Genomic DNA, 18,471 nt, shown 5'->3' on the forward strand with positions numbered 1-18,471 from the left:
CTACTCCTGCAGCAAGCTGTCCCCTGGTCCCCAGTGGAAGAGCCAGCCTACTGAGGAGGGGGCTCCCAGTGAGGAGAAGAAGCTCTGAATGGGGAGTGGGCTAATCCACGATCACATGGGTGCAGCCTGGCTGTCTCGTGGCTCTTCCCAGACAGGAGCTCACAGCTCCATCGGATGGCGACATATCTCCCAGTGTGTGTCCTATACCGTCCCACTCCCCACTCACCACCCATGAAGGGCCTCAAGAATGCACCACAGGGGCTGGGGAGATGGCTCAGAGGTTAAGAGCCCTGGTTGCTCTTCCAGAGGTCCTGAGTTCAATTCCCAGCAACCACATGGTGGCTCACAACCATCTGTAATGAGATCTGGTGCCCAATTCTGGCATGCAAGCATACATAGAAGGAATGTTGTATACATAATAAATAAATAAATCTTTTTTAAAAAAGAATGCACCACAGAAAACCAATAGAAGGAAAAGAGAAATTGGGGATACACGGAAAAGGCTAGAGAAGTGACCTTCTAGCCAGCCTCACCCTCAAGCCAGCTTCTCTCTGGCAGGCAGGCTCATCCTCCCCTTCGTAGGTGAATGAGCTAGCCTTGAGCTTCTTCAACCCCAGCCAGGAAGCAGCCATGTCACTACCCTTCCAAAGCCCCAGGCCTCCCTGATCCTGATGGGAAAGGGCCGACCCATCCCCCTGGATCACTGGTTAAATGTTTTCATTATCACCCCGACAACAGTGTCCAATTTAGGGGAGCTGGAGGGAGTCGGATGGGTAGAGACTGTAAACCCTGGTGTGTGAAATCCTGAAGAGGCTGAGGAACAGCCTGGAGGCAGCTGTTCTCTCAGTACAGCCCCCATAAGGCTCAGGGCTGATGGGCACAGATAAGACTAGGGATAGAGAGGAATGTCAACCTGAAACAGGAAGACCAGGAAAACACTGAAGAAACCATCACAGTCCGATCTCTGTTCAACTGCAGAGACAGGAAGCTGTTGTCCAAAGCAGAGTGAGACGGTGCTGGGCTGGGGACATGGGGCAAGCCCTGAAAAGCAAGTGTGTGTTCACTCCTCTGGGTGGAAACCATAGTGGGGTCTTCTCGGAGATCGGAGAAGCCCAAGCATAGACACCCAAAGATGCTGACGGGAGTTTGCCTGTGAAAACAGTCCAGCCTGGCAGCGGGATGCAATCAATCCTCCCTTTGTGCTCCTAATTTAAACACTGCACAGAAAACTGGGCTCCAGGCACCTAGGAAGAACTTTCCAGATAAACTATAAAGAACCAAAGCCACCTGGAGGAAGCAGCGTAAGGAGAAGAAAAGCAACAAGATGATTACAATACCCTTGGGAGAAGAAGGAAGAAATCATACCCATGAAACAAGAATGGGGTGCTATTAAATGTGAAGAGTCTTTAGAGAACCTGAAGGTCTTGAGAATGTCAAGGCCCAAAAGCCCCAGCAGAGCCACAACTGAGCCTGTGTCTGCCACATGCTTTGCTCCCAAAAAGCAGGGCTCTCCTAACTTGGACTCGGCGAGACTCTCAGGTCCCAGAGCTAACAAGCAAGAGCTTAGCCACATTTGATGCTAGCAAGGGAATGGAGACCTGGCTGTGAGGAGGGTGTACACAGGTTAGACAGAAAGAAATGAGGGAGCAAAGGTTGGAATTGAAGACCGATGAAGCCTACCAGCCTGGGAAACTTAGACAGGGTCCTGCTGACCCACTAGAGATTGCTCAATTGTTGCCCAAGGCACAGAAGACCTCTATTTTCCAGGTAGGAAAATGACTATTCTCAGAGGTTGGGCTGCTACTCAGCAACTCATGCAAGCAGAGCTGGCTGTCCAATCCACCGTGGGCCAGGCCACTGCCCATGGCCTGGAATGCTGTGCTGCCTGCAGTGTCCTGGGCTGCACTTGGGTTCAGGCCACCAACACTTACCAGCTAGGACGCCTGCATTGGTCTTGCCCTTGGCTTGCCTCTCTCTGCCAAAATGTCATCATCCACCAGCACCAGCAGCTCCCTCCTGGGAGTTGCTGGGATCCATGGTGCTCCAGATTCCCCTCTGCAGCAGGGTGGTAGGGCGACCCCAGGGCCCCGGAAGAGCATATGTCCCAAGGAGACCACAAGGGACTTAAGAGTTGGCCCTGCCTTTGCCCCAGTCACCAAGCAGATATCTATTTTCTATCTAGAACCCATCAGGTAGGCAGGCAAGGGTTACTCCAGCTGGGGTCACCAGGCTGGTCAGGGCAAAGGGAATGACAGCGCCTAGGGGAGGGAGGCCCTGCAGGCTGGGGGAGGGCGGGGAGAAAGGGATCTATGCTCAGGAGGAGAAAAGGGAAGGGGCCTCCTTAGAACTGACATTAAGGATGAAGATGGGACCTGCCTGGTTTCTCCAAGACAGATATTGAGTGACCTGGGAACAGTGCAGAGAGAACAGAGACAGGAGCAGACCGGAGACAGTGACCAAATCAGAGCGAGAAGGCGGGGGGGTGTGTGTGTGTGTGCAATCATACCCACACAGGGACAGCAGTGTCGATGACTTGACATTCTGCCCCACCTACTCGGGGAACTGGAGGACCCTCTCCCCAAAGTACCTAGTCTCTTTCCTCCTGTTAGGAACACTCAGCCTGGTTCAGGGCCCCAGAATCCCTGGACCTTTTCAATACCCATCTCTGCTCACTAACTTACATAAGCTGTTGGGGTTGAGGGGGCACAGGGCCTCCTGAGAAGAGAGGGGACAATGGAGAGGGGGAAAGGGTGTCCCTTTGTCCCTCTACAGGCTTGGGAGCTCAGAGCCACACAAAGACCTTTACAAAGGGCCTTTGGCTCTCAGAAGGGGAGATAAATGGAGAAGGAAGGGAGGGGACAAGAGAGACCCCAGAGCTGGAAATGCTCCTCTGTGGGTATGGGAAGCAAGATGGAGGTTGTTCTCACAGTCCCACACATCAGCCACAGAACTCAGGGGGAGGGGGTACAGGGAGGGTTCTGGGAGGGGGGCTTATGCCCCCATGGAAGGAGGGGAGAAAACTGGGGTCTGGAGTCCCCACCCACCCGCTGGAGGCAACTGAAGGAGAGATCATCGTGCAAAGTGGGCATAGACATAACCCCGCACTATGACCAAAGAAGGTGGTAGCCACAGGCACCTTCTCGGACCCCTTCCTCTTGCACCTGGCTGGAGCAGGGGTTGGAGCTGAGAAGGTGCCAGGCTGGGGATTCCCAGAGAAATTCCCAAGGGGAAGTACTGCTGACTAATCAGACAAGATCTTGACCTCTTACAACCAGAGGACACCCTCCCAAGGCCCAGGCAGAAGGACTACCCAGCTCAGCACAGAGCCTCCGGTGAGCCCAGATTAGCACAGGATAGTCATGGCTGTGTCTAACCCTCGGCAGGGTGACTGAAAAGACTGTTTATTTATTTAATCAGGGGTGTCACTGTTCTTGAGAGGTGGTCAGAGAACAACCAGCAGGAACTGGTTGGCTCTCCCCACCACGTGGATCCCAGGGCCTGAACTCAGGTTGTCAGTGCCTTCGTCTCTGAGCCACCTCCCTGGCCTGAAAAGGCTGTTTGCAAAGGCATCGGTTGTCATCATTGCTAGTAAACTGCCCACCTGCCCCGTCAGAGACCCTAAGCATAGGCTTCTCCACATAAGTAGACCCACTCTCTTTTAGCGGGACTTCATGCAGATGCATGGAGAGGTCAACCAGTTGTCCCAGAACGGCCTTCCAGATTCAGAAGGAGCCTGAGTCTAACTGAACACCTGCAGTACGCTGGAAACCACGTGTCTCTCCACTCCCAACTCCTCACCAATCATGCAAGGCCTGTGTGCTGGATCTGATTTCCTAGACTTGGAGCAAAGGCTCCGGGCTCCACCATCTCACACCTGCCACCTAATCAGTGTGGCCCCTGGACACAAGCAATTTCACCATTAGCCCTCCCTCATTTTGTATCCAGGCTGTCATGAGCTTATCTGTCCCCATGCTTCACCTGAGGCCGGACACCACCACCCCCCATCCCAGAGAGAAGCTTCCAGGCCAGCATCGCCAGCTGGCCTCAGCACTCCAGTCTGCAGACTACAGAGAGTGACAAGAGAGCGAGAGAAGATGCCAGGCAGGGCACAGGCACAGACAGTGCCACTTGCCCCCCTGTCCCAGAGCTTGGCATGAATAGTGAAGCCGGCTTTTCCCAAAAGCCTGGTGTGGTTGGGCTCCATCCTCCCTATTTCCCAACTGAGGTGAAGCTCAGAGACATGGAGACATTCTGCCCAGCGCACCTAGCTAGGAAGTGGTAAGAAGTGATTCACCCAGCCAGTCTTTTATCCTCAGGTGCCTATCCTCAGAAGCAACGAGCTTCCTGTCTAAGCCTCTGGAAGCAGGCTGCCCTCACACCCGCGGGAAGGAATTTTTTAGGAAACAAGAGAACCACAGAGAAACCGCCCCCTGCTGTGGCTCCATTAAAAGGCAAAGGAATAAAGGAGACCTGCTTAGCATAGTGAGTGGCTGGGGGTCAGGAGGCCGTCTGGGTGCCTCCCGTGTCTCAATGCAGTCTGCCAACGGCTGTGGTGGGAGCCGAGGGGGCAGCAGAGGAGGGGGACAGTCTGGCCTGGCTGGGGCTGAGCCGACCGCCCACAGATGGCCTCAGCTTGGTGCCCAGAAACATTTGTTTTTGCTCCAACTTCATTCGTCTAATGCTGGTACAGCTTGGCAACCGCCAGGCACTCCTACCCCACACTCCAGCCAGCGCAGACAACGGTCAAGGTGAAAGTCAAGGGTCAAGTCCAATTGCCCATCCCACCACCTGCCCAGCATGAACTTTGGAGTGGGACGAGGAAAGGGGGCTAGTAGATTGGCCATTTCTAAATGCCACACCTGGGACTCTCCCTGGCCCAGTGCACTGTGCCTCAGTTTCTCCCTCAGCACTGAGGCACTCAAGCCAAAAGGCAGAATGTCGGGGCGTTGTGGGGGGAGGTCAGGAAAGGTATCAGAAGCCTGAGAGAATTAACCCTGTGCTATGAGTATCTAATTCAAGGGGTAGCAAAAGTCACAACCTGGCAGTGAGAAGCCAGAAGGCCTAGAATGGACAGTTACCGCCTGCATACACTGTCATCTCCTCTAGATGCTTGGGGTCATCCCCCATTGCTCCCCAGGCTGTCTCACACGCACCAAAGACCCCAGTCTTCTCTGTGTCCTGCAAAAGCAGCTGGAAATGAGGCCTCGATTCCTGCTGAAATCCACCATACTGTTTGCAAAGACCAAGCATCCCAAGGGTGCATCCCAAGATGGTAGGGAGCGGGAGAGGATTGTGCTAAAGCACTGTGGACCTCTCTGAGGGGCAGCTGTGCCCCATAGACTCCACAAGCCTTGCTGAACTCTCCTCCGAGCCAATAAGCCTGGCCCTTCCTCCTGCACCACCTCCACTCACTCTCTCGGGTCAGACTTGTAGCAGTAAGCGACTGAGCCTTCCCACTCCTTCTGCCCCAGCAGGCAGACCTCTGGCAAGGTTCTCATACTTCTGACCCTCACACTTCTGCTGCATCTTATTTCCTGGAGGATCAGACAAATGCTGTTACTCAATAGCAATAGCGACGATGATGATGACCACAAAGACAGCTGTCCTTCATCACACGTTGTCAATATGCCATACGCTGTACTAAACACTCTAGGGCAGTGGGGGAAACTGAGGCACGAAAAGGTTACACTAAATACCTATCCATACACAGTTTGCTATAAAGTCCACGCTAGACTCACTGTCATTCACAAACCTGTGGGGAAGCTGCCACCCTACACAGTCTCCTCTATAGGAGAAAAGCCACCCGCCCTTGCAAAACACAGCAAGGGACAGAGTTGAAGCACAGAAGCTGGCCATGACATAGAAGGGAGAGGAAGGGCTCCCAGGTTAGGAGCGGGCCAGGGTGTGGGGCCAGAGGCAGCAAGAGAAAGGAGATATGGCCAGAGGGATCTTCCCTACCCACTTACCCTCTGTACCTCTGGCCATAAACGACCAGCTCCCCGACTCCCAACCTGCCAGGAACATGTCAGGGGCACGGCCAGTAGGGCGAAGCAGTGCCCAGTCCAGGATTTCTACACTCAGACTGCCACGGACCCCAGGTCCTGCCATCCCTACACCTACCCACTCCACCATTTCCCGTCCTTCAACTCTGCAAGGGCAAGACCCACATGCCTGACCCAGGTCTCAGGGTTCCAACAAAGCCAGGCCTGTCCCCTGGGAGTGACGCCTGGGCTGGGCAGCAGGTGAACAGAGCCAAAAGGACAAGGCAGGGAGCCAGACATATTAGATGAGTTCTTGGCGCAACAACCTACCCCACCTGGCCCACGTTCTTGGAGTCGGGGTGTGTGTAGGGGGGTTATAATAGAGGTGAAGTCAGGAAGAAGGAGAGATAGGTACTGTCCTTCCCAGAGGTTCACGAAGGAGGAGGAACTCCTGGCTAACACTGTACCCCACCCCTAAATACACATAACACACAAACTCCTACGTGGTCCTGCCACATGAGAATGACTGGTCAACAAGTTTCAGTCACCCCATGCCCCACCCTCCATGAATCCTCTACCCTGTGCCTTGAATAGATTAAAAACGTAGAGTCCACAACCTCCACCCCCACCTCCAAGGCCTCCTTACGCCTCACAGGAGTCTCAAGGCCAAACCCTTTAACTCTGCATTCAAACCCCTTCCTACCAGGCCATTTTCCCACCTTCTAACCCTTCCTCTCCCCCCTCTTTCCTACTCAGTCCTACTGAACTGCCCGTGCTTCCCTTCGGTGTCAGTGAATGCCTACTGTCTCTGAAGATCCCATTTGAAATGTAACCTCCTCTGTGAGGCTTTCTAGACAACCTCAGGCAGGACAGATGTGGAAGGACAGCACATCTGGCTGGAAGGCGAGTCTCACTGGGCCACTGCCCCCAGAAACGAACTAACGTTACTACCCTTGGAGCTGGCTGTGAGCTCAGGAGCAAGTCTCCTTTTATGAGAGTTCTAGCGAAGGAAAATGTTTACTGAGTGAAGAGATAAGTCCCAGTAGATCAAAGACCCTAATGAAAGTCCTGAAACTCTAAGACTATAGGGGAAAGGGGAGGAGAAACACTTCAAGATACAGGTGTAGGCAAGAATTTTCCGAGGAGGGCTTCAATCACATGGGAGATTGTGCCAACAACTGACAAATGGGGCCTCGTAAAATTAAAAAGTCTCTGGGCAGTAAAGAAAACAACCAGGGGAGGAGGCAGCCTTCAGAATGGGAGAGAATCCTTGCTAGCTATGTATCAGACAGAAGATTAATATCTAGAATATACAAAGAACTCAAAGGACTAAATAGAGAGGCTGGGGAGGCGGCTCAGTTGGCAAAGCGCCTGCCACACAAACATTGGAACTTGAGTTCATAACCCCAGGAGCCACATAAAAACCAGGTTGTAGAGGTACCATCCCAGCATCGAGGGCAGGGAGCGAGGGAGCAGAAGGGGTAGGGGTAGGAGGGAGCAAATCCCTGGAGCTCACTGGCCAGCCAGCCTAGCCTTACCAGTAAGTGAGCTTCAGACTCAGTGAGAAGACTCAGCCTCAAAACTCAGTGTAGATGGTTTGGAGACATAGTTCATTGGGTAATGTACTGCCAGCCAAGGCTGGTATCTTGAAGTTCCATCCCCAGGACCAATATGGTAGAAGGAGAAAACTGACTCCTTTAAGCTAGCCTCTGACCTCAAATATGTGCTGTGGTGCGCGCGCGCGCGCACACACACACACACACACACACACACACACACCACAAACCACATAAATAAATAATAACCACAAGACTTTAAAAAAATCAGGGTGTGGGGGCTAATAAAATGGCTCAGTGGTTAAGATGCTTACTGCGCATGGCTGAGTACCACTGTGGATCCCTAAAATCCCACATAAGATGCCGAGTGCACATGGCAGTTCACCTATAACTCCAGTCTCAAAAGGCAGAGACAGGATCCCTAAGCAAGCTGGCTAAGGAGACTAGCCATGCAGATGAGTTCTGGGTTCAACTGAATGACCCTGTACCAATGAATAAGGTGGAAGACCAATCCAGGATGATTACTAACATCAACCTTGGGCCTCTACATATACACTCACGTGCCTACACACACGCAAGCATAAGCACACACATATACAACATACGTACAGAAAAAAAACCTGGAAAAAAAAACTTGTAAAATAAAAGATTGAAAATGGTTAAGGAAGCCACCTGATATTGGTCTCTGACCTCTACCTACACAAGCATACTCTCAGACACATGTGTACACAGCCACACAAACACATACATACACCACACAGAATAAATAAATAATCAAATAACCCAATTAACAAATGGGCTTATGAAATAAGCAGACAGTTCTCAAGAGAGGAAACACAAATAAGCACTTGGGAATTAATGTCCACTCCCACTAGCCATCAGAGAAATGTAAATTAAAACTACTGTGTGAGAGCCAAGAGCGACGTGACCAAGCACGCCTTTAATTCCAGCACTCAGGAGGCAGAGCTCTGTGAGCTCAAGGCCAGCCTGGTCTACAGTCGAGTTCCAGGCTAGCCAAAGCTACACAATGAGACCCTGTCTCAACAACAAAATACCACATTAAAGGGCTGGAGAAATGGATCAGGGGTTAAAAGCACTGGCTGCTCTTTCAGAAGACCAAGTTCGGTCCCTAACACCCACGCGGTGGCTCATAACCACCTGCAACTCCAGTTCCATGCGTTCCTACACCCTCTTCTGGCTTCCCCAGGCTCTGCACACACATGGTACTGGCATACATACAGCCGAAACACTTGCACACATAAACTAAAAATAAATAAATATGTTTAAAAGAGAAAATATACTGCAATTTTGATCTCATTCCAGTCAGAATGACAGTCATTAAGAACAGAAAAAAATAAAAGGTTAGGATGCAGACAAAAGGGAGCTTCTACATGCCCTTATGGAAGTCAGTACGGAGGATTCTCAAACACTAACACTAGATCCTCCATCTGGCTCAGCTATAGCCCTCCCGGGTATTTATCAAAAGGATTCTACTATCACACGTCATAAAGGCACCATTGTTTACTGCAGCACTTTTCACAACAGCTAAATTAAGGAACCAACCTAGAATCCCATTAATAGAGGAATGGATAAAGAAAATGCAGCTCCTGGCTGGGGATGGAACCCAGTATTAGAGTGCTTGCCTAGCATGCCAAAAGTCCTGGACTTCATCCCCAGCATCACATAAAACTGTGCTTGAAATCCCAGCAATTGGAAGTTTAAAGTCACCCTCAGCCACGTTGTGAGTACGAAGACAACCTGAGCTATATATATGAGACCTTGTAATTGCTGGGTGGTGGTAACACATGCCTTTAATCCCAACACTCTGGGAGGCAGAGGTAGGTGGATCTCTGTGAGTTCAAGACCAGTCTGGTCTCCTGAGTAGTTCCAGGATGCCAGGACTACACAAAGAAACCCGGTCTCAAAAAATTAGAAAAAGAAAGAAAGGAAGGAGAAAGAGGGAGAGGGAGAGAGGGAGAGAGAGAAGGAAGGAAGGAAGGAAGGAAGGAAGGAAGGAAGGAAGGAAGGAAGGAAGGAAGGAAGAGGAAAATACGGGGGCGGGAGCTAGAGGTTTGTGGTTCCTATCACCCACATGGTGCCTCTCAACCATCTGTAACTCCAGTTCCGGGAAATCGGACACTATTTTAACCTCCACAGGCACCAGGCACACAGGTAGTCCACCTACAAACATGAAGGTAAAACACTCAACATGTAAAATAAAATAATCTTTACAAAAAGAAGAGGAAGAAAAGAAGATGCAGTTTATGGGCTGACAGATGCGCCAACAAGTGTTGACACACAAGCCTGACAACTCCGGCTGGCTATCTGGAAGCCACACGAACTGAAAGGCAAGAACGCACTCTGCAAAGTTGACCTCTGGTTTCCACTGCTGGTGTGCTCCCACAGCCAGATACATTAATAATAAATAAAACTTTAAAAAGTCTAAACTGTGTGTGTGTTATATACATGCTCATGTGTTTGTATGTGTGTACATGGTAGGGACTGAGCACATATGTGGAGGCCAGAAGCAATGTCAGGTGTCTCACATGTTTGTGGTGTATGTGCACACGTATGTGCAGCTATACTCAGGGAGGTCAGACAAGGATGCTAGATTCTTGCTCTATTTCTCTCCAGCTTGTTTCTTTGACATAAAATTTCTCTCACTAAACCTGGAGCTAAACTAGTGGCCAACAAGTCTCACCAATTTTCTTGTCTCTGCTCCCTATGACAGTGGAGTTACAGTGTGTGTGTGTGTGTATGTGTGTGTGTGTGTGTGTGTACTACAGTGTGTATGTATGTGTGTTACAGTGTGTATGTATGTTACAGTATGTGTGTTACAGTGTGTTACAATGTGTGTTACAGTGTGTGTGTGTGTGTATGTTATAGTGTGTGTGTGCACTACTGTGTGTATGTATATGTTACAGTGTGTGTGTAACAGTATGTGTTACAATGTGTGTTACAGTGTGTGTGTAACAGTGTGTGTTACAATGTGTGTTACAGTGTGTGTGTAATAGTGTGTGTGTGGCTTTGCTAGAATATGAATTCAGATCCTCATGCTTATATAGCAAGTGCTCTTACCCACTGGGCCATCCCACCAGCCCCCACCTTATTTTCTGAGACAGGGTCTTTCACTAACCATGGAGCGCATTGATTCAGCAAAACTATCCAGCCAATATGCATCCATGATCCTTCTGTCTCAGCCTCCCCAGCACTGGGATTACAGGCACACTTACCACGTCTGGTTTTTCACCTGGGTACTAGGAATTTGAATTCAGTTTGTCATCTTGCCCAGCAAGCACTTTATCAACTGACTTGTCTCCCCAGCTCCTAAAAACACCATTCTAAACACCCCCAAGTCCCAACAGGATGAACTATGGCAATTAAAAATCTAACATTTAGCCGGACACAGTGGTGTATGTTTTTCATCCCAGGACCCAGCTGGCAGGTCAGGCAGATCTCTGTGAATTCAAGGCCTTCCTGGTCTATCTATATAACAAGTTACAGGCTAGCCAGAGCTACATAGTAAGACCCTGTCTCAACTTAAAAAGGGGTGGCGGAGGGGAGAAGAAAGAAAAGAAACCGTCTATCTCACAAGTTCTACTACCCTAGCACATGTGGGCTGAGACTCTCAATAAAGCAGCGGGAACGCACACAGTGCTTGAAGCGGGCAGGTGGGTGGGAGTAGGGAACTAGGTGACTGCAGGACAAAGAGTGGACATGCAAAAGAGAAGATGGGTGAACAGAGAAAAAAGACAGGAGGAAGGGTTGGAGGCTTAAAAGGAGAGTAGGCTCATGAGCATTGAGAGGCTCCTGGGTGCAGAACCAGCACGGCACCCAGGGACTTCAATTGCACCTGAAGACTCTGGAAGATCACGCCTGTGGCTCCTCCAGGCCACTCTTGACCCACCTGGCTTCAGCCATGTCAAGATGAGCAGGGTGACATGGGAGTGAATAGGGACATGCGGAAGTTTCTGCAAAGGGTGCTGGCAGCAATGCCTGGAGCGTCTGTGCAAGGGCGAACGTTTCCAATGAAGCCAGGAGACACCTCCAGTCTCCCATGACTGCCACCCACTGCCAGCCCTCGCTGGTTGCCAGATCACATTTCCCGTCTCAGTGGTTTCAAACCTGGCAAAGTTCTATCAGCTTACTTCATTCAACCCTGCACGTGCTTCTGTTGACCTTCAACCTGACCTTGATCCCCTTGATCAAACCCTGGCTCCTATCCTCACCCATGCACCTTCCACTAAGCACCCAAAGAACTCAATCCTGGGTGGAGTCCAAGTTTGAGGGGGAGCTCAAATAAAGATAGCCCTTCCCAATCCTGTCCACATGGGTGTGGATTTCCATTCGGGTTCTCTCTCCTTCCATGGGATTCTCTGCCTTACCTCATCTCACCATGCATCCCTCCATCCACTGAGCCACCCTTACTGAGCATTCATGTGCTAAGGTCCTTTGTTAAGCTCCTTGGTCACCAAGTTCACTGAAACTTAGCCTTTATCTGAGACCCTTGCATACAGGCTTACCGTGAGACTGTCTTCTGAACAAACATTCCCAGAGGGGCCCACCAACTCTCCCATTCCTGGCCAGAAAGGAACATGGGATTGGGGCAAAGAAGATGGCTTAGTTGACAAAGCACCTGCCATACAGGCATGAGGACCTGAAATTCAGACCTGAGTTCTGAGTTCAGAAACCACATAAAATTCTGGCATGGGTAGCGTGCTTCTTTAAACCCCAACAAGGAAGGAGTGGGTGGAGACAGGTGGATCCCTGGAGCTCATTAGCCAGACAGACCAACCAAATCAGTGAGCTTCACATTCAGTGAGATCCTGTTTCAGGAAATAAGATGGAGATTAATCAAGGAAAACCACCTGATACTAACCCCTCTGGCCTCTACATACATGCAGGTCACACACACACGAGAGAGAGAGAGAGAGAGAGAGAGAGAGAGAGAGAGAGGGAGGGAGAGAGAGAGAGAGAGAGAGAGAGAGAGAGAGAGAGAGAGAAACATACAGAGAGAAACAGAGAGAGAGAAACAGAGAGACAGAGAAAGAGAAACAAAGACAGACAGAGAGAGAGAGACATACCCAGAGGTACACAGATATACAAGAGTGGGCCTCATCTATTTTACTGTCTGCGATAGGGCTCCAAACACTGGGGCTGTTCAGGATAAGACAGCTAACCAGTCAGAAGCATCAGGTCTCGGGTCTCTGAAAACAAAGAAATCAGAGCTGGGATACTAAAAAGGGGGAGGACTCTGAGTATCAGCCACCTCCTGAGTAGATGGAAACCTCTACTCTCCTATGTTCCCCTGAGGGCTGCCTTAGCTTGCCTGCCCTTGGCACCACACTCTGCCAGGGGACATTGGCAAGTTCATACAGCAAGCAAGGAGGCAATAGCTGGCTTCTTGCCCATCTGGAGAAAGAGAAGGAATGAGGCCCCACCCTCAGCCTCATACCCGCCTGTTCTGCCAGGGACTGGGCCTGCCCAAGACAGAACATAACAGTGAGGAGGAGGTAGTCAGCTGAGTGCCACCTACCCTACCACAGTGTCGGTCTCTAGTTCTTTGTCTTCCTTTCCCTCCCGAAGTCCTAGGCTGAGGCTACAGAGAGTTGCATAGGACTGGCATAGTTACTGTAAAGGTAAAACCCTAGTGTGCCAGAGAGTCTGTTCTCCCTCCTCAGGATATCACTAATGCTGCTGACAAAATACCTGACATGCTTCATTCATAGAAAGAGCCCCCTGATTCTTGATGGGTCTTCCTACAACCATCAACATGGAATCATACACAACAGACATTCAAACATATGATCCCCAAAAGCCACATATGAAAATAATCACGGAGAAGTTAGTCACAAGAGCCTCTGATGCCTGCCAATTAAGGAATGATACATCAATTGGGTGTCTTCACATGGTGGAACACCACCCAGCCAAGAGAAGGCACAAGCTACAACAATGTACAAGCATAGGAATAAACTCACAGCCATCGTGTGGATTATAAATCAGGCACAAAAATCCACACTCCATCCTATTTGTGAGAAATCCTATACCAGGTCAGTCTATGCTGTCTGAAGGCAAGATAGTGAACATCCCTTTGAGGAGAAATCAATGAATGGTAGGAGGCAGGAAGGAGAGCGTCGGTGAGCTGGGCTGAAAAACTCAATTTCTATTCTCCTCCCCCCCCCCCCAAACTGGTGATCGAACCCAGGACCTTCTATATTTAGACAAGTCCTCTATGACCGAGCTATATCCCCAGATAACCCTCCCCCCTTCTGGAAACAGGACCCCACTATATAGCCCAGTCTGTCCCTTCCTTCACTCACAGTTCTCCTGCCTCAGCCCCAAGAACAGTTGGAATCACAGGCATGCCAAAGGCTCTGTTCCTTAACTCTGCGTGGGGGGCACCAAGATACAAACACCTGAGTTAGCAGGGAGCCTGTACAGACTTCTGGGAAATACTCTAACTGAACTGGGGTGTGCTGCGCCTCATACGCCACCCTATCTGTGAGCCGAGGAGTCATTCTGCTATGCTATTCTACTCTACACTCTGTGCCCCAATCCTATGCAGCCTCGGCCTTGCCCTGCCTTCATCACCATCTCCTTTCCAGATCAGAGGCTCACAGGGAGCCAGAGTAGCTACAGAAAGTCTCGAAACTTTTGTGGGAAGGCCCCCACCGCCGTCCATCCCAGGACCTTTGGGCACGGTGCTCCTTCCCCTGGACCTTCTCCCTTCCCTTCCTCTGCCCCAGCCCCAGCGGAAGCCCTACTTCCTCCATCTGCCAGTCACTCCACTGCCATCACATGACAGGCTGACCTGCCTTTCCACCACCACCACCCCTGCACTCCTAGTGCAGTGGCCAGGGAAGGACCATTTGTTTGAGTCCTCATGTCGGTCCTCTTCATCTCTCCCACCCAATGGACGGTCCCCTGGGGCAAGAGCAAGTGTCCTCTGCTTTCTGCCTTGTCCCCACCCCCACCCCCAGCCCCCCCACATCCCCCTCCCCCCCGCTCCTCACCTGATGTCACCTGTTCAAAACTACTTGAAACACCATGGAGCAAACGAACAGCCAGGCTCCTCCTATCTTGCAGGGGATAAAAAGCAAAATTGCGTGGGGGGAGGGGGGGCAAAACTCCTACCTCTCTGGGGCCAGGACACCTGAGTGAGACAACGCGGTGGCTCTGGCATGCATGTGAGGCGTGACATTAGGGAAGTCACTTCCCTCCTCTGAGCCTTGGGGTGCTTATTTGTGGAACACAAAGCAGGTGGAGCAGAGCCAGGGTAAATTTGGAGAGACACACGACGGTGTTTGTGTGTGCAGCAGCTGTGTGGGCATGCGTGCGCGCCTCCTGAACAAGAGCATCCACAGCTTCCGTCACCTACTCAGCAGGAGCTGTGGCCACTAAGGTTCAGAACCATGAATTAAGGTCTTGTTTAGCTCTGGAGCTCTAGAATTCTAGTAAACTAGAAGAAAAGAAAGCAGGCTAAGCACAGGACTGAGCACCGGATTAAGCAGAGAACTGGCCGTCCTATAGGATCTCGCAACAAGGGTGACTGCAGGACTGCTAACCTACGGGTACTCCAGGCTGGGAGAAGCAGAGGCCAGAGGAGTAGTCCCAAAGGACGGCCTTAGGAGGGAGGAATCAGCCTGACATCTCCTTCTGCAGCTCCCGTCACCATCAGACAAGCACCCACTTGTCTTGGATACGGCACAGAGTGAGGAGGTGAGGTTGGCACCTAGAGATGCCCGCCAGGCCCTTTGGCGCCCAGGTCAGAGAAGCTTGGCGGGAACACTCAGGAGGGATGCCAGTTCCTCGTCAGGCCCCCATAGGAGCCTCAGGAGGGCTCAACATGTACGAACTGTGAGGGCCAAAGAAGCCAGCGGAGGGCCATGAGACGGTTCAGCTGGCAAAGGCACCTGCTGCTGAGCTTGATGCCACGAGTCTGATCCTGGGGACCCACATGATCGAAGAGACGGGACTTCCACGGGTTGTTCTCTGACTTTCACATATGTACCATGGCATGTGAACATAGCACACACAAAAAATAAATTTTTTAAATTAATAATTTAAAAAAAGTCAGCTGAGGGGTATAGGACCCAAGCTCAAGATAGTGCAGAGCCAGAGCAGACAGCACCCTCCAAACAGGGAGGAGGGGCAGGTCTCAGATTCAGGCCTGCCAGTGTAGTGAGGGCTGCAGAAAGAGTGGGTGGGGGTAGGGAGACGGGGCACCTCAGCAGAGTGAGAGACCGGGGTGCCACCGTGGGCCAAGGGGGCTCATGAGCAGAACAGCAAAGCTGAGAAGGGAGTCAGAGACATGAGCCCAGGCTGCCTCAGGGCAAGAAGTTGGCCCATGGGATGGGCCAGGCAGGAATGGCGGCTGGCACGTGTCTGTGGCAGTAGGAGGGCCCTGGCTGCCAGCCCAGATGCGTGGTAGCTTCTGAGCTGGGTTCCTGTGAGGGTGAAAGCCCAAGAGATGTTTATCCAGAACAAGAACGTGAGTATCACACCTCCACCAGCAAGGGCCCCGGAGATAGGCACCGGCTGCTTTTTCCTGGGCTGCATGGTCTCCTGAGAGTTACCTGTGAATGGGGTCCTGGCTAAGAAAGAGAGCTGTCTGCCCAGGAGCCCCTGATTGAGCCAGGACCTGGGCACTTGGCTGAGATGGAGCCTTATCCGTGCAGATAAGGAAGGGAATGAGTCACAGCAAGCTCTCCCAAGAGGCCACTGGAAAACCAGCTCATCCAAATGCAGACAGACACTTGTCCCCTAATACAGACATCCCTGTTCCTGTCGCCGTCACACAGGGCACATGCAAAAGCAAAATCCCTCCCTCCTCCTTCCCTGAGTCACCAGCCTCCAGTGCCCCTGCTTCTTCTCCCGGATCTCAGCCCCAATTACCCATCCCTGCCCACCCTCACATGCCCAATGGGCATTCCGCACCTAAGCCTACGGGAAGAAAGAAAGAGAAGGGTTGGGGACCTGTCTGAAAAGCAGCAGGCAAAACAAGGAAGTGGATGGTCTCAGCCAACCAGGGGAGGTAAGAGCAACAGTATGCCCTGGAGTGTGAGATGCCTCCCAGGGCTCTCCAATTCCCAAACCCCAGGGAGCACCTCAGACCTACCCCCTAAAGAAAAGCCCAGAATTTGAGATAGAAAGGACCACTGTCTCACCTCCCCTGGACATCTTGCATGACAGGAGTGGGAAGCTCTGAGCCAAGGGTGGCTGGGTGGGTGTGTGGGAAAGTTATCCTAATGACTCTGGAGGGACCTGCCATTTAAGAGCTCAATCATGTCACCCCAGTTCTCTGCCCTGCCACATCAGTACTGTGGGATGCCCAATTCATACTCCCAGGTTCCCTAAGTCTTCTCTTCCGCCCCCCCTCCGCCGCCACCAGGGCACCAGTCACTTGGGGATACAGATGACAGTTCCATTCCCAAACCTGTCCCTCATCATGCCCAGTAACTGCCTACTGCCTTGCGGGATAGAGTACTTTATTTACAAGTTCTCAACCCTGTACCTGTGGCTGTGGCATAAAACCACGAATAGGCTCTCGTCTGTGCCCCAGAGGGACAGCCAATCACGTGCAGAGGGGCCTCCTAGGCACTAGACACACTCTTGCAAACGTGTCCATAAGTACACACAGGCACACTGGCCTCTCTGCTGTCCATAAGGAGGGACTGAAATGTGGGTGCAGGATGCATTTGGAGTAAACCCCGACTCTGCTGGCCTCCCTTGAAAAAAGAACTGTAGGACCCCAGTCTCAGCTGGAGCATAGCTCAGCAGACAATCCCATGAGGTTGCTCCTCCTGCCCCCTTGGAGAAGGAGGTTGCCGGGGCTGGAGTAGAGTTGGCCAGTCCCTACTAATACAAAGCACTTTCTTTCTCCCGGAGAAAAGGCTACGCAAAGCCTGCTCGCCCACATCAACCACCTGCTGGTCATCACTATTTTGTCTCTGGTCATATCCCACATCCAGGTTCCAAGACTCAGTCAGACAAGATGTAGGAGGGAGGGGAAAGGGGATGAAGAGCTAATGCACCCTCCTCGTGCCACCCCGCCCTCGACCCCCGCAGCCATGGCCTCCCTGCCACTGCCTCCGCCTCACCCACCTCCTCATACCCTGCTGCGGACCGAGCTGGCTCTGAAGAGATAAAGACAACCACCACTCTGCCTCCCCACCCAAGCTAAGGGATGTTAACCTTCCCCTCCTTGACCCAGCACCTTCTGATGGTTCCAAATTCTCACCTGAACTAATTACTAATTGTCTGTTCTCTCTCTCTTTCTCTCTCTCTCTCTCTCTCTCTCTCTCTCTCTCTCTCTCTTTCTCTCTCTCTCTTTCTCCCTTCACACCCCCCCCCATATCTGTTGCCTCCCCCTCTCTGCCACTTTCTCTTTCCTCTTTCTTTTTGTTTGTTTTTGCTTTTTGTTTTAGGTTTGATTCGGGTTCAGGTTGTTTGTGAAACGATCTCACTGTGCTGACCCTGGATTATTACCTTCCCGCCTCAATCTCGGTAGTGCCTGATCACAAACCTGCCCCCAACGTCTCACAGGTACGTACCTTTCTAAAGCACCCTAAGCTCAAGGACACCAGAAGCCCAGGTGTGACCTCCACGGAACTGGCCCTCCCACGTTCCAACCCACACCTTCCCAGATTCCTTACTGTCCCAAGTGGACTGGGCTCTACAGCGCCCGCTACCCACACCCAGCCCGCAGCACCCTACCTGAAGTAGCAGCCGCCTCCTCTGGGCTCGCACCTCACCCCCGGGCTCACAGCGCTCGGGCCGCTCAGGGCCCGGCGGAGTCCCGGGGGGCTGCGGGCCGCAGGGGGGCGCGGGCTCGAGTGCCTCGCAGCACACCAGGCTCACGGTGCAGCCCATCCGGCCCGGTGCCCGGCGGGCCCGGGGCGGGGAAGCGGACTTCCCGCGAGCCTGTCCGCCCC

At 51.9% G+C, this 18,471-nt stretch overlaps 1 protein-coding gene across 14 annotated transcripts in view; it reads right to left on the reverse strand.

Moving 5' to 3' along the window:
- The window catches only part of Tns1 (tensin 1), a 223,137-nt gene extending 204,713 nt beyond the window's left edge, over nt 1–18,424 (reverse strand). For all 14 annotated transcript variants that reach the window (XM_087904165.1, XM_087904163.1, XM_087904094.1 and 11 more), the window contains exon 1: nt 18,254–18,424. In XM_087904165.1, coding sequence (XP_087760291.1) covers nt 18,254–18,409 — 156 coding nt within the window. In that variant the 5' untranslated portion in view covers nt 18,410–18,424. The remainder of the gene's footprint in view (nt 1–18,253) is intronic.
- Nucleotides 18,425–18,471: the final 47 nt, after the last annotated feature.

Source organism: Myodes glareolus, chromosome 1, assembly GCF_982192425.1.
Source record: "Myodes glareolus chromosome 1, mMyoGla1.1, whole genome shotgun sequence".
Taxonomy (NCBI): domain Eukaryota; kingdom Metazoa; phylum Chordata; class Mammalia; order Rodentia; family Cricetidae; genus Myodes; species Myodes glareolus.